Source organism: Microtus oregoni, unplaced genomic scaffold (genome assembly GCF_018167655.1).
Source record: "Microtus oregoni isolate MIOR12 unplaced genomic scaffold, Mior012 000049F_ref0000343, whole genome shotgun sequence".
NCBI lineage: Eukaryota > Metazoa > Chordata > Mammalia > Rodentia > Cricetidae > Microtus > Microtus oregoni.
Window position 1 is genome coordinate 13,123,765 of NW_024543223.1, and position 14,761 is coordinate 13,138,525.

The following is a 14,761-nucleotide window of genomic DNA, read 5'->3' on the forward strand; positions in this document are numbered from 1 at the left end:
CCTTTCTCCTAAATGTACGCAGCTAAGAGCAGCCTTGACTGCGTGTGTCATCCAGCCACCTGACCCCTCCCAGCTTCTGGGACTTCCGCATAGCTTTGCTGTAACATGTGTTGTCACGTCGAATGTGTCTTACTGGACTTCATTTCATTCTTTTTTTGGAGCATTAATATGATTTTATTATTTTGTATGTATGAGCGTTTTACCTCCATCTATGTCTGTGTACCAGGAAAGGGTGTTGATCTCCTGGGACTGGAGTTACAGATGGTTGTGAATTGCCCTCTGGGTGCCGGAGATCAAAGTCAGGCCCACTGGACGAGCTGCCAGTGGTCTCAAATGTGAATCCATGACTCCAGCCCCTCCATCTCATTATTAAATATGCTCTCCAGAGTGGAGCTCCACCGTTGCTGCCCCGGGAAGCGCAGCCCACATCTCCCACCACTGAGTCTCCGGTTTCCCACACAGCACTTTCTTACCTCCTGTTACAGCCCTTACCACAGAACACTGCTGACCATCAGACCTCTGTACCCAGTGAGCTCTGTAAGGACAGTTCTACAGATGGTGAATGGGCATGGGGCAGTTCTGACATGAATCCTGGGTCCTGAGGCTAGTGAGATGGCCTGGGGAGTAAAACAGCTGGGTTCACAGGGCTGATGGCCCATGTTTTACCCCTGGGACCTGTGCAAAGATGAAAGCAACCCTACAAAGATGTCCTCTGGCATTCCCATGCACACCATGGCATGTGTGTACCCTTACACAGACAATAATGATAATAGCAAAATTAATTTAAAATATTCCTAGTTCCAAAAACTATGGGCTCCTCTTCCAGCATCTGTGATATCTTGACATGTCAGTACATGACACCATGCACAGAGGATCCCACTTGAAAACAGACCTTGGTGGTTATATTTCAACAAATACCAAACAATACAGGGCAGTGGGTACAGAGAAAATATGGGATGGATTGTCTGGGGGGAGAACTTTGGACTGACGGACCATGAAGTCAGCCTTCCATTTACTCATATCTGGAGACGTGTTGACAATGAGCCACAAGCTCTTCCAGAACAAGAGGCCTAGAAAGAAAACAGTGGTCGGTGGTGTTTCTGACAATGCCCAGAACTTTATTATCCTGATAAACACAGCTAACAATTCCTTGCGTGGAAATCCTCACTGGGATTTCTCCACTCCTTATATGCACCTAGATTGGCGGTCCATAGACCAACACACTGAGGTAAAGAGTCTGAAAAGTACATCCAAGGATGTGGAAAAAAAAAAAGCAAATCCTAAAACACAAAAACAAAGTTTACAAAAACTGTTTAAATACTTCACTGTAGTCTGGTAACACGAAAGTTTGTATCTTGTGGGGAACTCCGGGAGCTTTGCAGAGGACACTGGGGATCTGACTCCTCGCATCTGAGGCTGCTCCCTCGGACTTCACTAGCACGACGAGGCCTGTAACATGTTGAGGAAGAAGGTGCAGATGGAGCGCCAAGACTCCCCACAGAATTCCAGGGCGACCTTCTTCTGGTGGAGCACATCTGGGTCCTCTAGGCACTCCGGATCTTTGATGGCCACCGTCTGGGTCACAGCTGGACTGGGCACGAGGTCCTCTTGGACCTTGTTTGGCCCCATGGTGGAAACTTCTTGAACCTTATTGAGTTCCCTTGGGGAGACCTCTGCTTTCTCCTTCCTGGGCTTCATGTTCCCGGGTGCACTGGGGTTTACCAGTTTGAGGTTAGACTCTGGAAACTTCTTTCTGCACACTCTTGTCTTCAGGACATTCTTGGCGTTCCCACAGATATTCTTCTGTTTGCGCAGAGTGCGGGCAATTTGCTTCCAGTAGATCTGGTCTTTGTCATGTTCAAGACAGCCAGCTGGATCACCCGCAAAAACACAAGAAAACTCTCTATCTTCTTGAGTGCACTGGACCTTCAGGCTTATGCCCAGCTCCTCCTCAGTCACAGCCCACCTGCAGGTGGCATGGTCTTTGGTGAGGAACTTGCCGCGGGTCATGGATTTGGATGTCCTGCTTCTCTGCTTATCCTGGGCCTTGCCCGAGGGGGCAGATGCACCCTCCTCTGTTGTGTTGTGTGGGGCATTCTTGGCTCCCTTTCTGACCCTTTCTGAGAGCACCTGAGCAGCCAGGAGAAGGAAGGAGAGCAGGAGGAGGCTGTGGATTCTCATGGTTTCACCTGGGTGGACACCTGTTTGACAAAGGCGGGAGAGTGAGTGGCAGCAGCCAATGGGGCAGGACTGTGGGCTGCCTCTCTCAACACAGGTTTGACCTCTTTGAGAGGTCTGCCGGCTTTGAGAGGTCTGCCAAGCAACCTGGCTGCTCTCATTTCCACTTCCAATAAAGTTACAACTCACCCATGACCCTCCTCCATTCACTCAGCTACTCCCTCATTTTCTCACGTTCTCAGCCCTTCCTCTACCCACGCAACAATCACTGAACACCTACAACATAACAAAACACTGAACAAAGCCACGGGTACCTTAAAGAGTTTACAAGATACAATCACTGCCTCTGGAGAGGGCAGAAGGGGAGGGGAGAGGAAGGGAGAGGAGCAGAGAGAAGTGTATAGCTCAATAAAATCAATAAGAGAAATTAAAAAAAATACAATAGGAGGAATTTAAATGGCATCACCTAGGGAGTTTCTCCCTTCTCAGTCCTGTTCAATCCTGAAAAAGCCACACTCTTCCCCTCTAGAAGTTGTTGAATGAAATAATCACTGACCCTTTTTCTAGCTCCAGAGAGAGCTGGGTTTCTTCCCCATAATCTGCTTTGGCACCAACCATCACCAGTTGTGAAAGGATGTAGTCGGAGCCATAGAAGTGTCATGAAAAGATGTTGACTCAGAGTTGAACGTGCCCAGGGTTGACACACCGGGCTGGGTGGAGCTGTGGGACTAGAGGGGAAATTCATGAGGAAGAGCCCAGAAGGGCAAGAAGGTCAGGGAAGCCATTGAGCTTGATGGGACCAAGGGACAGAGGGTGGAGAGGGATGAGCTTCAGACTGTAGAGGCTGCAAGGCTGAAGGCGAGGCCATGCCTGAGTTCAGCGGCACAGTGCTAGCCATATAGGAAATAGTTACTTAATGCTTCTTTCAGAAACAAAATTAAAATGATGTCCTATGGTACATTAAGTAACACGCTAAGAAAACTGTAGGTAAGGGCAGAAGAGAAGCCCGCGTTGACTTGCCATCTACTGCGTGTTAAGCAGTGCCCGACATTTGATTCTCTCCCCTCTTACACAGCCAGGAGTCTTACCCAGAGCTGTTAAGGTAACACCCCAGGTAACTACTGGGACAATTAAGGCTCAGACTGATAAACAAGTTGCCCAGAGTCCCTTCACTGGCAGAGATGGGTGGAGGGGGAAGCCAGAGTTTATCTCTCTATCAGTACTTACATCTCACTTGTTGCTTTTCAGCTTTATTCTGCTCTTCATAAAATATTAATAAGAAACAATAAAACAAGGAACTGTACAAAGTTTGGTATGCAACCAAAGTTTCGGTATGGACCACACCGTTCCTATTATCTGTGCTTTATTAAAAATAAAATGAGAGAGAGAGAGAGAGAGAGAGAGAGAGAGAGAGAGAGAGTTTTTCTGAAAAGTAGGAAAAGTTAAGGAAATGGCTATGAACTCACTTCTGTCCAGGTCTCTGCCCACCTATAGGGCTGGAAAAGGAAAAGGCCCTCAGAGAGTTTGGACTGGAACAATGAGGGGTTAGGCAGGCTAGATAAGCCAGGGACACACCTGGGTCTTGGGGCATTGGGATACAGTTCTCTTGGCTCCACAGTGCTATCCAGATCCAGGGAGACCCAGCAGCTGAGAAGCAGGGTGGGTAAAGCAACGTTTAAGAAGGGGGCTGACAAGATGGCTCCGCAGAGGGAGGCACTCGCCATGCAAAACTGATGACCCGAATTCAAAGGCACCTGAGTTCAATGCCCAGAGCTCATGTAAAGGTGGAAGGAGAGAACCAGTTCCTACAAGTACAAGCTGTCCTCTGCTCTCAGTATATAAGTCCCCACCCCTGCAATCATACACACAATAACAACAGAAACTATATATATTTTATATATATATAATATATATGAAAAGTATGTGTGTATATATACATATATATTATTTGTTTTAAGAAATATTTAAGAGACCCAGGCTTACCTTTCTGTGAGCATGCAGGCCCAGGTGTGCCAGGGAGTGCAGGTTTCCAGTTCTCACAGCCAGGGGAGCAGACTCGACTATTTATACAGGAGCCCAAGCCGCCTGAGTTTTTACAACTCACAGACTTGTGGAGCTTTATTTCTGCTCCTCCCAGCCACGCCCCTCGGAGTGAGCCAGTTCCTGGAGGGAAGTGCTGGGTGGAATCCAGGGAGCAGGGGTTTGCATTTACCATGAGCCTCTCTGCCTTGAAAGTCCTTCCTTTCCCTCCTGGTGGCCTGGGTCAAAGTGTAGATCGGCCTTGCAAAGATGAGGTGAGGATTCCAGCAAGGGCATTGATGCACACAGTAAAGGGACCATGCCAACCCCTGAGCCTGTTTCCTCTAGAGCCCTGCCATATTCCCCATCTCTAGCAGCTCTTCCCATTTCATAGATGGAGACATTGGCACTTGACAATAGTAAACAGGTCTAGGTTCCCAGAGCTGGCAAGAGTAGATCTCAAATTGAAAGCCAGGACTGCCAACATCCGTAATCTGACCTCCTCCCACCTGGCTGGCTCAGGGAATGTCTGGAGAACGTGTGACTGCAGTTGCTGAAACCTGTTTCTGAGTTCCTGTTCGCTTGGAGCCAGGTGGATTTACTGTGTGGGCAGATGAATCTGTGGGCCCCAGGGGCTGGCGAAGAGATAACTCTCCATAATGGAATTTCATTTGAAAGTATTTGCCTTCAGGTCATCAGGGAGCTCCCACAGGCCATCCTGTCACAGGTAGGGTTTCACTCCAGATAAAACTGATAGGGAATCTTGGCCACAGCAGGCCCTGAACTAACGCTGTGACTCTGCACTCTCCAGTCTTCTTCAGCGCCCACTTGCCGGCATCACTCACAGTGCGTGTATAACAACAGAGTCCCACTGCGCTTGCCTGCATCACTCACAGTGCGTGTATAACAACAGAGTCCCACTGCGCTTGCCTGCATCACTCACAGTGCGTGTATAACAACAGAATCTCTCCGCACTTGCCCACATCACTCACAGTGCGTGCATAACAACAGAATCTCTCTGCACTTGCCCGCATCACTCACAGTGCGTGTATAACAACAGAATCTCACTGCAGGCCGCCTACTGGAGTCTTTCCTGGAGCTGAGCTCTTTCAGTTTGGCCTCCTAAGGAGATCTTAAACCGTTTCCTTTGAAAACGGGCTTTTGTACTATCGCAGTAGGTGTTTTGAGAGTGTTCCTCCTTTTAGAATGTGGTGTTTCCAATTAGATTGGAATTCTAATCATTCTTGGTCAAGCTCTTTATCAAAGAGTTTAGATAGCAAGTGCAGTTAGACTTCTGGCAAAGCTGAGCAACGGACACAATGGATGTTACTGATGAACTGGTAGATGCCCACCAGTGAGAGCTGGTGACTGACCACCTCTTTCATCCCGGCTCAGATAGCTCCCTGGCCTCCAGTGCTTGCCCCACTGGTGTGGCCACCAAAGAGTGTGCGAGTGGGCATGTTTGGGCTCTGAGGTGAGCTTCAGCTAAGGGCAAGCCTATCAAGCCAGGCTCATCAAACATCAACCCCCTTCCTCAGAAGCAACCTTATAAACAGAAGAGGAAAATGCTATGTAGCACAATTAGTAAAAACCCAGAGACAAATATTGGGGTTCAACCTGAAGGTCAGATAAGCGAAACAGCCAGCCACTGGCTCTTAACCTCTACCTCAGTTTGAAATGGTGATACTGACTCCAGGAATCCTTAGAATGAGACTGTCTGAGAGCTGTATCCTCTCTAGGACTGGGATTAAGGGCATGCACCACAACCACCGGGTCTCTATGGCACACTAGTGTGGCTATGGGATTAAAGGTGTATGTCACGGCTGCCTGGTCTGTAAGGCTGACCAATGGGGCTGTTCTACTCCCTGATCTTCAGGCAAGCTTTATCTACTAAAATACAAATGAAATGTCACTACAGTGTTGATTTGGTGCATTAAGCAGTATCAGTCTGCTGTGTTATAACTATATAAAACTCTATTCAATGTCAGAGGTAAAGGGCTGGCTAAATAAACAGTAAAATCCCGTGAGCAGGAACTCATGTTGAAGCTATGAGGAAAGTGTGCGTTCCAAATTTTAATGGAAGATTCTGAGTCCTTGTTTAGGAAATCAAAAGACACCTGCTGCTAAATTCTCTTTTCAGAGCAGCAAGAGACAGTGTTGATGCTTCAGCTGTGAACAGGAATGCACACCACATTGCCTATGTCTTCTGGAGAATGAACGCTTCAAAAACATTTAGTATTAACTGCTTTTGTTAGGGATGGTCACTTGTTTCAGATACTGAATCAATCGGAAGAATAACTTAGTTTTATTTTAGATTAATCAAAAAAGAGATTACTGGGAGTTTTAGTAAGTTATAATGCTTAAGAATATCAACAATTTTAAATAAGACACCTTCGCTGTTTTTCTTTTAACAGTTAATACAAACACTACTCTTTCTTCTAGAAAAGCTTTTGTGACTGGAGGTGGGTGTGGGTGTGGTTGTGGAGGTGGTGTTGGAGGAAGTGATAGTGGATGGTGGTGGAGGAGGTGGAGGAGGTGATGGTCATGGTGGCCATGGTGGTGGAGATGGTGATGGTGGTGGTGGTGGGGGTATGGAAGTGGTGGAGGTGGTGATGGTCATGGTATACATATGTGCACACACATGATCTCGTGTCATAGAACACACAGAAACAACAGGTACTAAATGTTAGAGTGGAAGATGGTTCTAAAGATCCTCATGTTTGAATTTACCCCCTCATCCATGTGTTACCAAAATTTCTCGTTATTATTCTGGAAAGGCAGGAAGGGAAAAGATAAGTGGCCCTGTCTCGTGCCCCTGTGCAAGTGGGACCACGCTCTTCACATGAACACTGAAAATGTTAGGGTGAGAACCCCAGAAACAACCCTGAAAACATCAATAAGGGTGCAAGGACACACAGAATCAAGACACTCCCATGGAGGGTGCACTTCAGAGAGGAAGGAGGAAGGAGAACGGTCCAGATGCTTGGGAGACCTCGTTCATTCTGCCACTCAGTCATTGTTCCCTCCTTCATTTGTCTAAAGGCCACCCAGAAGGGAGTCAGTGCTGCTGCAGTCTTTGCTCTCAAGGAAGTGGTGGACAATAAGGGGTAGGTCTATATCAGATGACAGTACAGAGGTTAATTGCTAAGTTGGAAGGAAGCCTGGGATGTCTCTCCTAGCCAAAGGTAGAGAAGAATTTCTCAGGAGCCTGGAAAGACTGAGCCTGGGGGTGAAAGTTGCTGATCTTGTCATGCAGTAATTATTCTAGGCCAGGTGGAATATTAGGCACTCCAGGGGATGCCAGCATGAGTTTGATTGACTCCTGTCCTCAAAATCTGGCAGGTTTGGCCTATGCTTGGTTCTTGGATACCGATAGCTTTCCTATCGCACTGGGAAGCCTTGGAGTCGTGTGGGCTGAAGCTATGTCATCATATTCAGTGCTGAGCTTCTGAGACAGCACAGTGTCCTCTGAGATGACCTTCCCAAAAGAACCCTTACTAGAACTGATGGCAATCTTAGTATTTGTAAAGGGTCTATTCGGTTTGTTTTTACACTCACTTAGATTATTCATTTTTGGTGTCTGTATTTCTGAGTTCTTTATGTTTACATATCCGGGATTTTAATCCCTTGTGAGATGAATAGCTGGCAAAGTTTTTCTGCTATTCTGTCGGTTGTCTCTTCAGTCTCTTCATCGTGCCTCTGTTAAATGTTTTGGCAAAGCTTGGTGTCTGTGGAGGACCTGGGTTTCTGGGTTGTAAATCAATGGAAGCATCCAGAGGAGAAATAATCAGCTCAACTGTCAACCAGAACAGCCTGAAGGTGCACTAAGGGTTTGGGTTGTTGTTTTAGTGAAAATTGAGGTCCAAATGGGTCACATGAGCAGATACTTGGCTGGTGGGTATTTATACCTCAGCAATTCTAGGAAAGTTGGCCCCTCTGGTCCTTATGTTATCATGGGATAATAAGAGCAAGATGGGAAACTTATAAAGTTAAGTCCTAGTGGAAAACAGAAACTGCATGGAGGGCGGTATCTGAAAGCTTAGAATTTGTTTTGTTTTGTTTTTTTCGAGACTAGATTTCTCTATATAATAGTCCTAGCTGTCCTGGAAATCACTTTGTAGGCCAGGCAGGCCTTGAACTCACTGAGATCCACCCACCTCTGCCTCCCAAGTGCTGGGTGGGACCAAAGGCATGCTCCACTGCCTGGTGAAAGGTTAGAGTTTTTTAAAGGAGTTGTCTGAGGACACCATATCCTCTAACCTAGTTTTCTGAGACATGAGCATCTTATCGAGCAAATTTTCTTCTGGCAGCTATACCTTTTGTGTTTTGAGAGTGACATGTGTCGCTTGGCTATTGTTAGTAATACCTATAACTCCAAAATGAATTAGGAGTGCCCTGGGATGACCTTGTGTTGTGGGCCTGATACATGCAGAGACATGCATGATTTTGATTTCTATGTTGAGTATCTGGGAGGTGGGAAATTCTCCAAATTTTTTAACCTGAAGAGAACAAGTATTAGATGATGGTCCAATGACAGTATAATAAATGTCAGGACAGAGCCACTTGCTTGTCTGGTGGCCCATACGAAGATGAGTATTTCAAGTTTAGCCAAGCGAATTGTTTCCTGGCTTCTGCCCTTCATAAGAGACACCCTAGCTAAGAGTCCAAAGCAGCCCCATTCTGCCGAGCTGCATGATATACAATGGCATGAGGAGCCATTTGCATACTCTGCGGCATCCCATCCGTGTTTAGTCAGCCAGTCCAAAAAGGCTCCTTAGGTACCTCAGGGTCTAGGGAAAGGTGGCCTCCTCCAACATCACAGCTCCTGGCAAGAGACAGAACCAGAGAAGCCATGCTCCTGCAGGTGGAATGTGCTAGAAGGCTCAGTTTCCACTCCATTCGACCTGTAAGACCTTACCAGCTGTGCTGAGCATGGACAACTGGACAAGGAGTGTCATGGGCGAGGTCTGAGATTGTCTCTGCTTTCAGGGTAGGCCGTGGGTAACCAGTATTGTTCTTTTAAGGGTAGCCAGCATGAGGTACTTTATTCCTAACAGCAAAACTTTTCAATTTTTATTAGTATATAATAATTACACAAAATAATAGGCTTTATTGTGACATTTTCACATATTCATATAATGTTCTTCAGAAATGTTCATTCTCTATTATCCTCTTCTGTCCCTCCCCATGTCGGCTCTCCTCCTCTGCCTTGGAGTCCCTTTCCTGTTTTTTTACCTCTTCCTTGAGCAGATTCTACTCATGTGGAAGGAAGCATGTAATACTTTTCTTTCAGATTTTGGCCTATTTCATTAACAAGATTATCTTCAGGTACACTTACTTTTCTGCAAATGACATGGGTCCATTCTTAAGCTGAATAGGATTCCATGTTGAGTTTCCAGCTGCTGGGTATCTGTGCTGATTCCACCATCTGACTGCTTTGAATGACAGACGTCACATTCCTCATGGGTATGTGGGGCTCTATCATATACTGACTGCTATGAATAACATCACATTCCTCATTCGTATGTGGGGCTTTATCATATGCTGACTACTATAAATGATGTCACATTCTTCATGGGTATGTGGGTTTCTATCACATACTGACGGCTATGAATGACGTCACATTCCTCATTGGTATGTGGGTCTCTATCAGATACTGACGGCTATGAATGACGTCACATTCCTCATAGGTATGTGGGGCTCTGTCATATTCTGACTGCTTTCTTTAGATGTATACCTAGAGTGGCTACTGGGTCACATAATAGGTCTAACTTGAGTTTTGAAATGAATCTTCAAAGTGATTTGCATAAAGGATGCACCAATAAACTATCTTATCAACAGTATATCAGGATTGGTTTCCTTTCTAACCTCACCAGGGCTGGTGTTTGGTTTCTGGATGACAACCAAGGAGATGATGGGCAGACAGAATCCCAGCATAGTTCTGAGGAGTTCTAAGTTGCATTTCCCTGATGGCTAAATATGCTGAGCTTTTTCTCCATGTATTTATTGTCAGTTATTCTTTCTCTCTTGAAAAGGGTCTATTCAGCTCATTTACTCAATTATTGATTGGATTACTTAATTTATGATATTTGATTTTGTTAGTTCTTTATATATTCTGAGAATGAACCTCTGTCAGTTAGATGTGAAGAAAGATTTCTGCCCATTTTGTTGGTCGGCTCTTCACTCTGTGACTGGCTTATTTCTTGAGTGTATATGGTGTGTGTTCATAGACTCATTAATGTGTTCATATCTTGAGTGTTTCTGTTGTTATGGAGTAGTTTCTTATACCAGAACCATTGGTCACTTTGTAGCCTTAGTAGGCATGAGAGGTTGATAAGGCATGCACACTTAGAGTGAAGGGCTCTCAAAAACTCAAGAGGCACCCCCAAACTTTTTCTTTGAAATAGACATTTAAATTATCTATTGCCACCAGAACACCCCAAACCTCAATAAATAATCCGTTTGTATGTCCATAAATCTTCATGGGGGAGGATCTTTTCAAGAGGGAGTTAAGATAGTTAAGGATAATATCCAATGAGCAAGCTGGTGAGGACCCCGTGGTGGCCTGGATGGTATTTTAGGTGGGGACCATTTCCTTCCTTTATTCCTTTCTCTTTCCCTTCTTCCTTCTTTCTTTCCCTTCCTCCCTCCCCTTCCTTCCCTTCTTCCTTCTCCTTTCCTCCTTCCTTCCCTTCCTTCTTCCTTCTTTTGTCTCCTTTCTGTACCACTTTTTCTTTTAGGCATTTACCTACTAAGCTTTTGGCTACCGCAATGACTAGTGTCTTCCCCAAGAGGCAAAGTATGCAGCCTTCTGAACAATATAGTTCAAGATGAGCATCTTAGCATGCTGATATGTGGTGGATTCAGTAGGATCCGGTGCATTGGCCAGGAGATTGACAAACTATTCCAAACTAGGAACACTCTCCAGGTGCACCAGGGAGAGCAGAAATAAAATGTTTCCCCTTTTGCTTTAGTTGTGAGACTCTGGGCCACTTTTACCCATGGATGTGAGGCCTCCTGGACAAGGGACTAATGACCATAGCAAAGCAAGCAATCACAAAGACAGGTGCCCTTCAAGCCATCTGTAAGGTTAGGAGTGGTTGTTTTCCATAGGGAGGGTCCTGAAGCAGCTCCCAGCCACTAGGGATTGAATGGGAAATGTCTGCAGAGGGTAGGAGTGCTAGAGGCCTAAGTGAGTCTCAGCATCAGCCCCCAATGGGCTGCTGGCAGAAGGGAGACCCCCATATACCACGGACTATTTTGCCAGCCAGAGTAAGGGGAGATTGATTTGTTCAAATAGAGAATCCTGCTCAAGACAGGCTATCTAGCACCAGAGCCTTCTATGGTGCCCTCTGCTGGTGCTGCATGCCATGGCCAGGCCAGGTTACGGCTCATACTGCCCTAAAGCGCACTCGGAGAAACCACTCCCTATCTCCCCTCTCTCAGGAAGATTTGCTTGCCATTTAAGCCTAGAAGCCTCTTCACCTCACATCTAACAGAAGGCTTTCTCAACCAGATGGTGTCTGATGGACTCCCCAAAGTATTAGCCATGTGAGGCAAGAATCTTCAGTCCTCTCTGGCCCATCAAGGAAGGGATAAAGCAGATGTGTCCTTGTTACAAACACTCTAGAGAGAACTTGCTGGTAGGCAGTCACTGGATGAAGAGCAGAGAGACACTGGCCTTCCATGGAACACTGAGCTACCCTGCTGGCTGGCAGGGTCTCAGAGTGGGCCTGCAGGACTTTATGAGGCTGACTGAGAGGACCCACAGAGACTACTGCCACAAAAATACAGCTTCATCACTTAGCTTACAATGAAAGGTGACATACCAGATCACGCAGGGCCACAGTCTTGCGTACAAAGCCTTGGTGATGACAAGAGGTGGGATGGGAATGAGGAGGAACGTTAGGCCACAGCCTTAGTTGTTTCCAGGGGGAATTCAAAGCTGGAGGATGTAGCTGCTGTAGAGTGGATGGAAGCAGACTAGTCCCCGGGATGATTTAAGGAGGGGAAAATTCTTATCTTGTCTTGCATAGTGAGGGTTACATAGAAAGGATGGCTTGTTTGCCCGGAAGAGATCTGATCCCAAGTGAGTTGTTTATCTTATAGGCAGACTCTGTAAATCCCCCCAAAGATAGCGTCATATGATTTTAAAAAAAATCAGAACGTCCTAAAGCTGGAGAGGTAGCTCAGGTGGTAAAGTGCTTTCTGTGCCAGCACGAGGACCTGAGTTTCACCCTAAGAAAACACTTGTCATACAACATTGGGGAGGCAGAGGCAGGCAGACCCAGGGGGTTCACTGGCCTGCCAGTCAAGATGGAAGAGGAGCTATTGAGAGAGCATGCAAGAGATTGCCCGGCCTTCTTCCAGATCCTTTCATTATATCAACACACCATCTAGACCAGGTGGATTCTAAAGAGTCCTCACAACACGCAAGGAATTAATCAGTGTGAGGGTTCAGGCAGTGGCTGTGTGTGCATTTTTGGGGTACACCTGGACCTTGTGAAATAACTCCTGGGAGGATTCAGGAACCCATGGTGCTGACTGTGAGTTGAAAGTGAACTGAAACTCTATGGGTCATTTGACCTCTGTTAGCATCTGCTTTGACCCAGGGATGGGGGGGGGGCATAGTGGCATTTGGAATCTCCTGATCTCTGTCAGCTCAGAGCCTATGTCTAGTGGTTCCTGAAAGGACTGGTTATGTCCTTTTTCAATGCGGTTATTATATACATGCAGTTGTTGAGGTTATAGATAAAGGATTTTGTGGACGTCCCATCTTTTTCACTCCTAAAATCACCATGAACTGATCAACACCACAGGTGATAAGAGTCAGCTGCTTCTGTGGCCATGTTGCCTCTGCTGTCCCTTGAGGTCTCTCCTTCCACCTTGCCTTCTGTGAATGAATGCTACCTGGTGGTCTTCTTCTCCAGGATCCGATTATCCCCATTTCTACTGTCCTGGTTTCATTTCTGTCACTACGATAAAGTACCCAGACAAAAGGCAACTTAGGAAGAAAGATTATTTTAGCCCGCAATTTCAGTTGTAGTCCATCACAGAGGGGAACTCACAGTGGCAGAAGCTTGAGGGAACTGGTCATGTCGCAACTATAACCAACAACAGAGAGCAAAGAATGCATGCGTGTTAGTGCCCCTCATGTGTGCCTGTGCTCCTCATGTGTCAGTGCTCCTCATGCGTGTTAGTGCTCCTCATGCGTGCCAGTGCTTCTCATGTGTCCTAGTGCTCCTCATGCGTGCCTGTGCTTCTCATGTGTCCTAGTGCTCCTCATGCGTGCCAGTGCTTCTCATGTGTGTCAGTGCTCCTCATGTGTCCTAGTGCTCCTCATGCGTGCCTGTGCTTCTCATGTGTCCTAGTGCTCCTCATGCTTGCCAGTGCTTCTCATGTGTGTCAGTGCTCCTCATGTGCCAGTCCTCATGTGTGCCAGTGCTCCTCATGTGTGCTAGTGCTCCTAATGCGTGCCTGTGCTCCTCATGCATGTCAGTGCTCCTCATGTGTGCCAGTGCTCTTCATGTGTGCCAGTGCTCCTTGTGCATGCTCCTCATGCGTGTTAGTGCTCCTCATGTGTGCCAGTGCTCCTCATGAGTGCTAACGCTTCATTCAATTTTTCCTGTTTTATGTAGTCCAGGACCCAGCCCATTAAATGGTGTCCAAACATTCAGAGTGGCTATTCTCACATCAGTTATAGCTCAATTAAGAAAATCCTTCACAGGCATGCCCACAGGCCAACCCAATCTAAACAATTCCTCAGTGAGATCCTTCCCAGCTGACTGTACATTATGTAAAGTTGACAATCAAAACCAACCAGACAGCTGCCCCTGAAGCCTGGAGAGACCTTTTCTCATCCTTTAAGGATCTCCATGAGAAGAGTGTGCATCCCATAAGTGGATAAGAGGCTGAAGTCTGTATATCACTATTAAACTAAGGATAGCAATTGACCACCAACACAATGAGTTCAAAAATGGGTTTCTAGTGCTTGCCCTGGACACCGAAATACTCTTCCAGGACTGGTGGTGTCGGTCAGTAGTTGCTTTGTCTGTCTCAGGGTGAACAAGAACACCTTAACTCTGCCACGTACTCCTTATGCCTATTAAACAGAACATTTGGTGCTCTGCTGCCATCTGGTGGTTACCACTAGAATGTGGGCGTCTGTGGCACAGGGTCATAGAGTTGCTTTCTGTGAGATACTGGTCACAGACAGTCCTGGTAGCACTGAGACGGAGCTATCTCATGCTTTAGAGCACATGGCTTCCCTCACAGCTAGCTGATCCTGCACTGTCCAGGACACAAGATTACCAGCAGCGACCTAATGGATAAGCCCCGTGTCTTACAACCTTAGCACCCTCAGCTGGTGGTGCCTGCGAGGGAATGAGCTATATGACTTGACTAGACAAGATGCTGGATAGATGGTACTGTCTCCTTGTGACCAAAGGACCTCAGGTGGTGGTGTGAGCTGCTGCAGCTGTGCAGAGGTGGCTCCGCATGCAGAGAAACGGGAGGGCCATTGACTCACCATTGTTCAGCAGCCGCTCTGTGGAAGGCACAGAAA

The 14,761-nt window shown here is 46.6% G+C and overlaps 1 protein-coding gene across 2 annotated transcripts; it reads right to left on the reverse strand.

Annotated features, from left to right (window-relative positions):
- Positions 1 to 1,095: 1,095 nt before the first annotated feature.
- Positions 1,096 to 4,282, reverse strand: Fgfbp1 (fibroblast growth factor binding protein 1). Of its 2 annotated transcripts, none has more exons than XM_041636525.1 (2): positions 4,162 to 4,282; positions 1,096 to 2,201 (listed from the first exon to the last, which is right to left on the reverse strand). In XM_041636525.1, the coding sequence occupies exon 2, from the start codon at positions 2,179 to 2,181 to the stop codon at positions 1,435 to 1,437; it is 747 nt and encodes a 248-aa protein (XP_041492459.1). In that variant the 5' UTR covers positions 2,182 to 2,201; positions 4,162 to 4,282; the 3' UTR covers positions 1,096 to 1,434. The 2 variants fall into 2 exon arrangements, with proteins under 2 accessions (XP_041492459.1, XP_041492461.1); XM_041636527.1 differs by lacking the exon at positions 4,162 to 4,282 and adding an exon at positions 2,735 to 2,843.
- Positions 4,283 to 14,761: the final 10,479 nt, after the last annotated feature.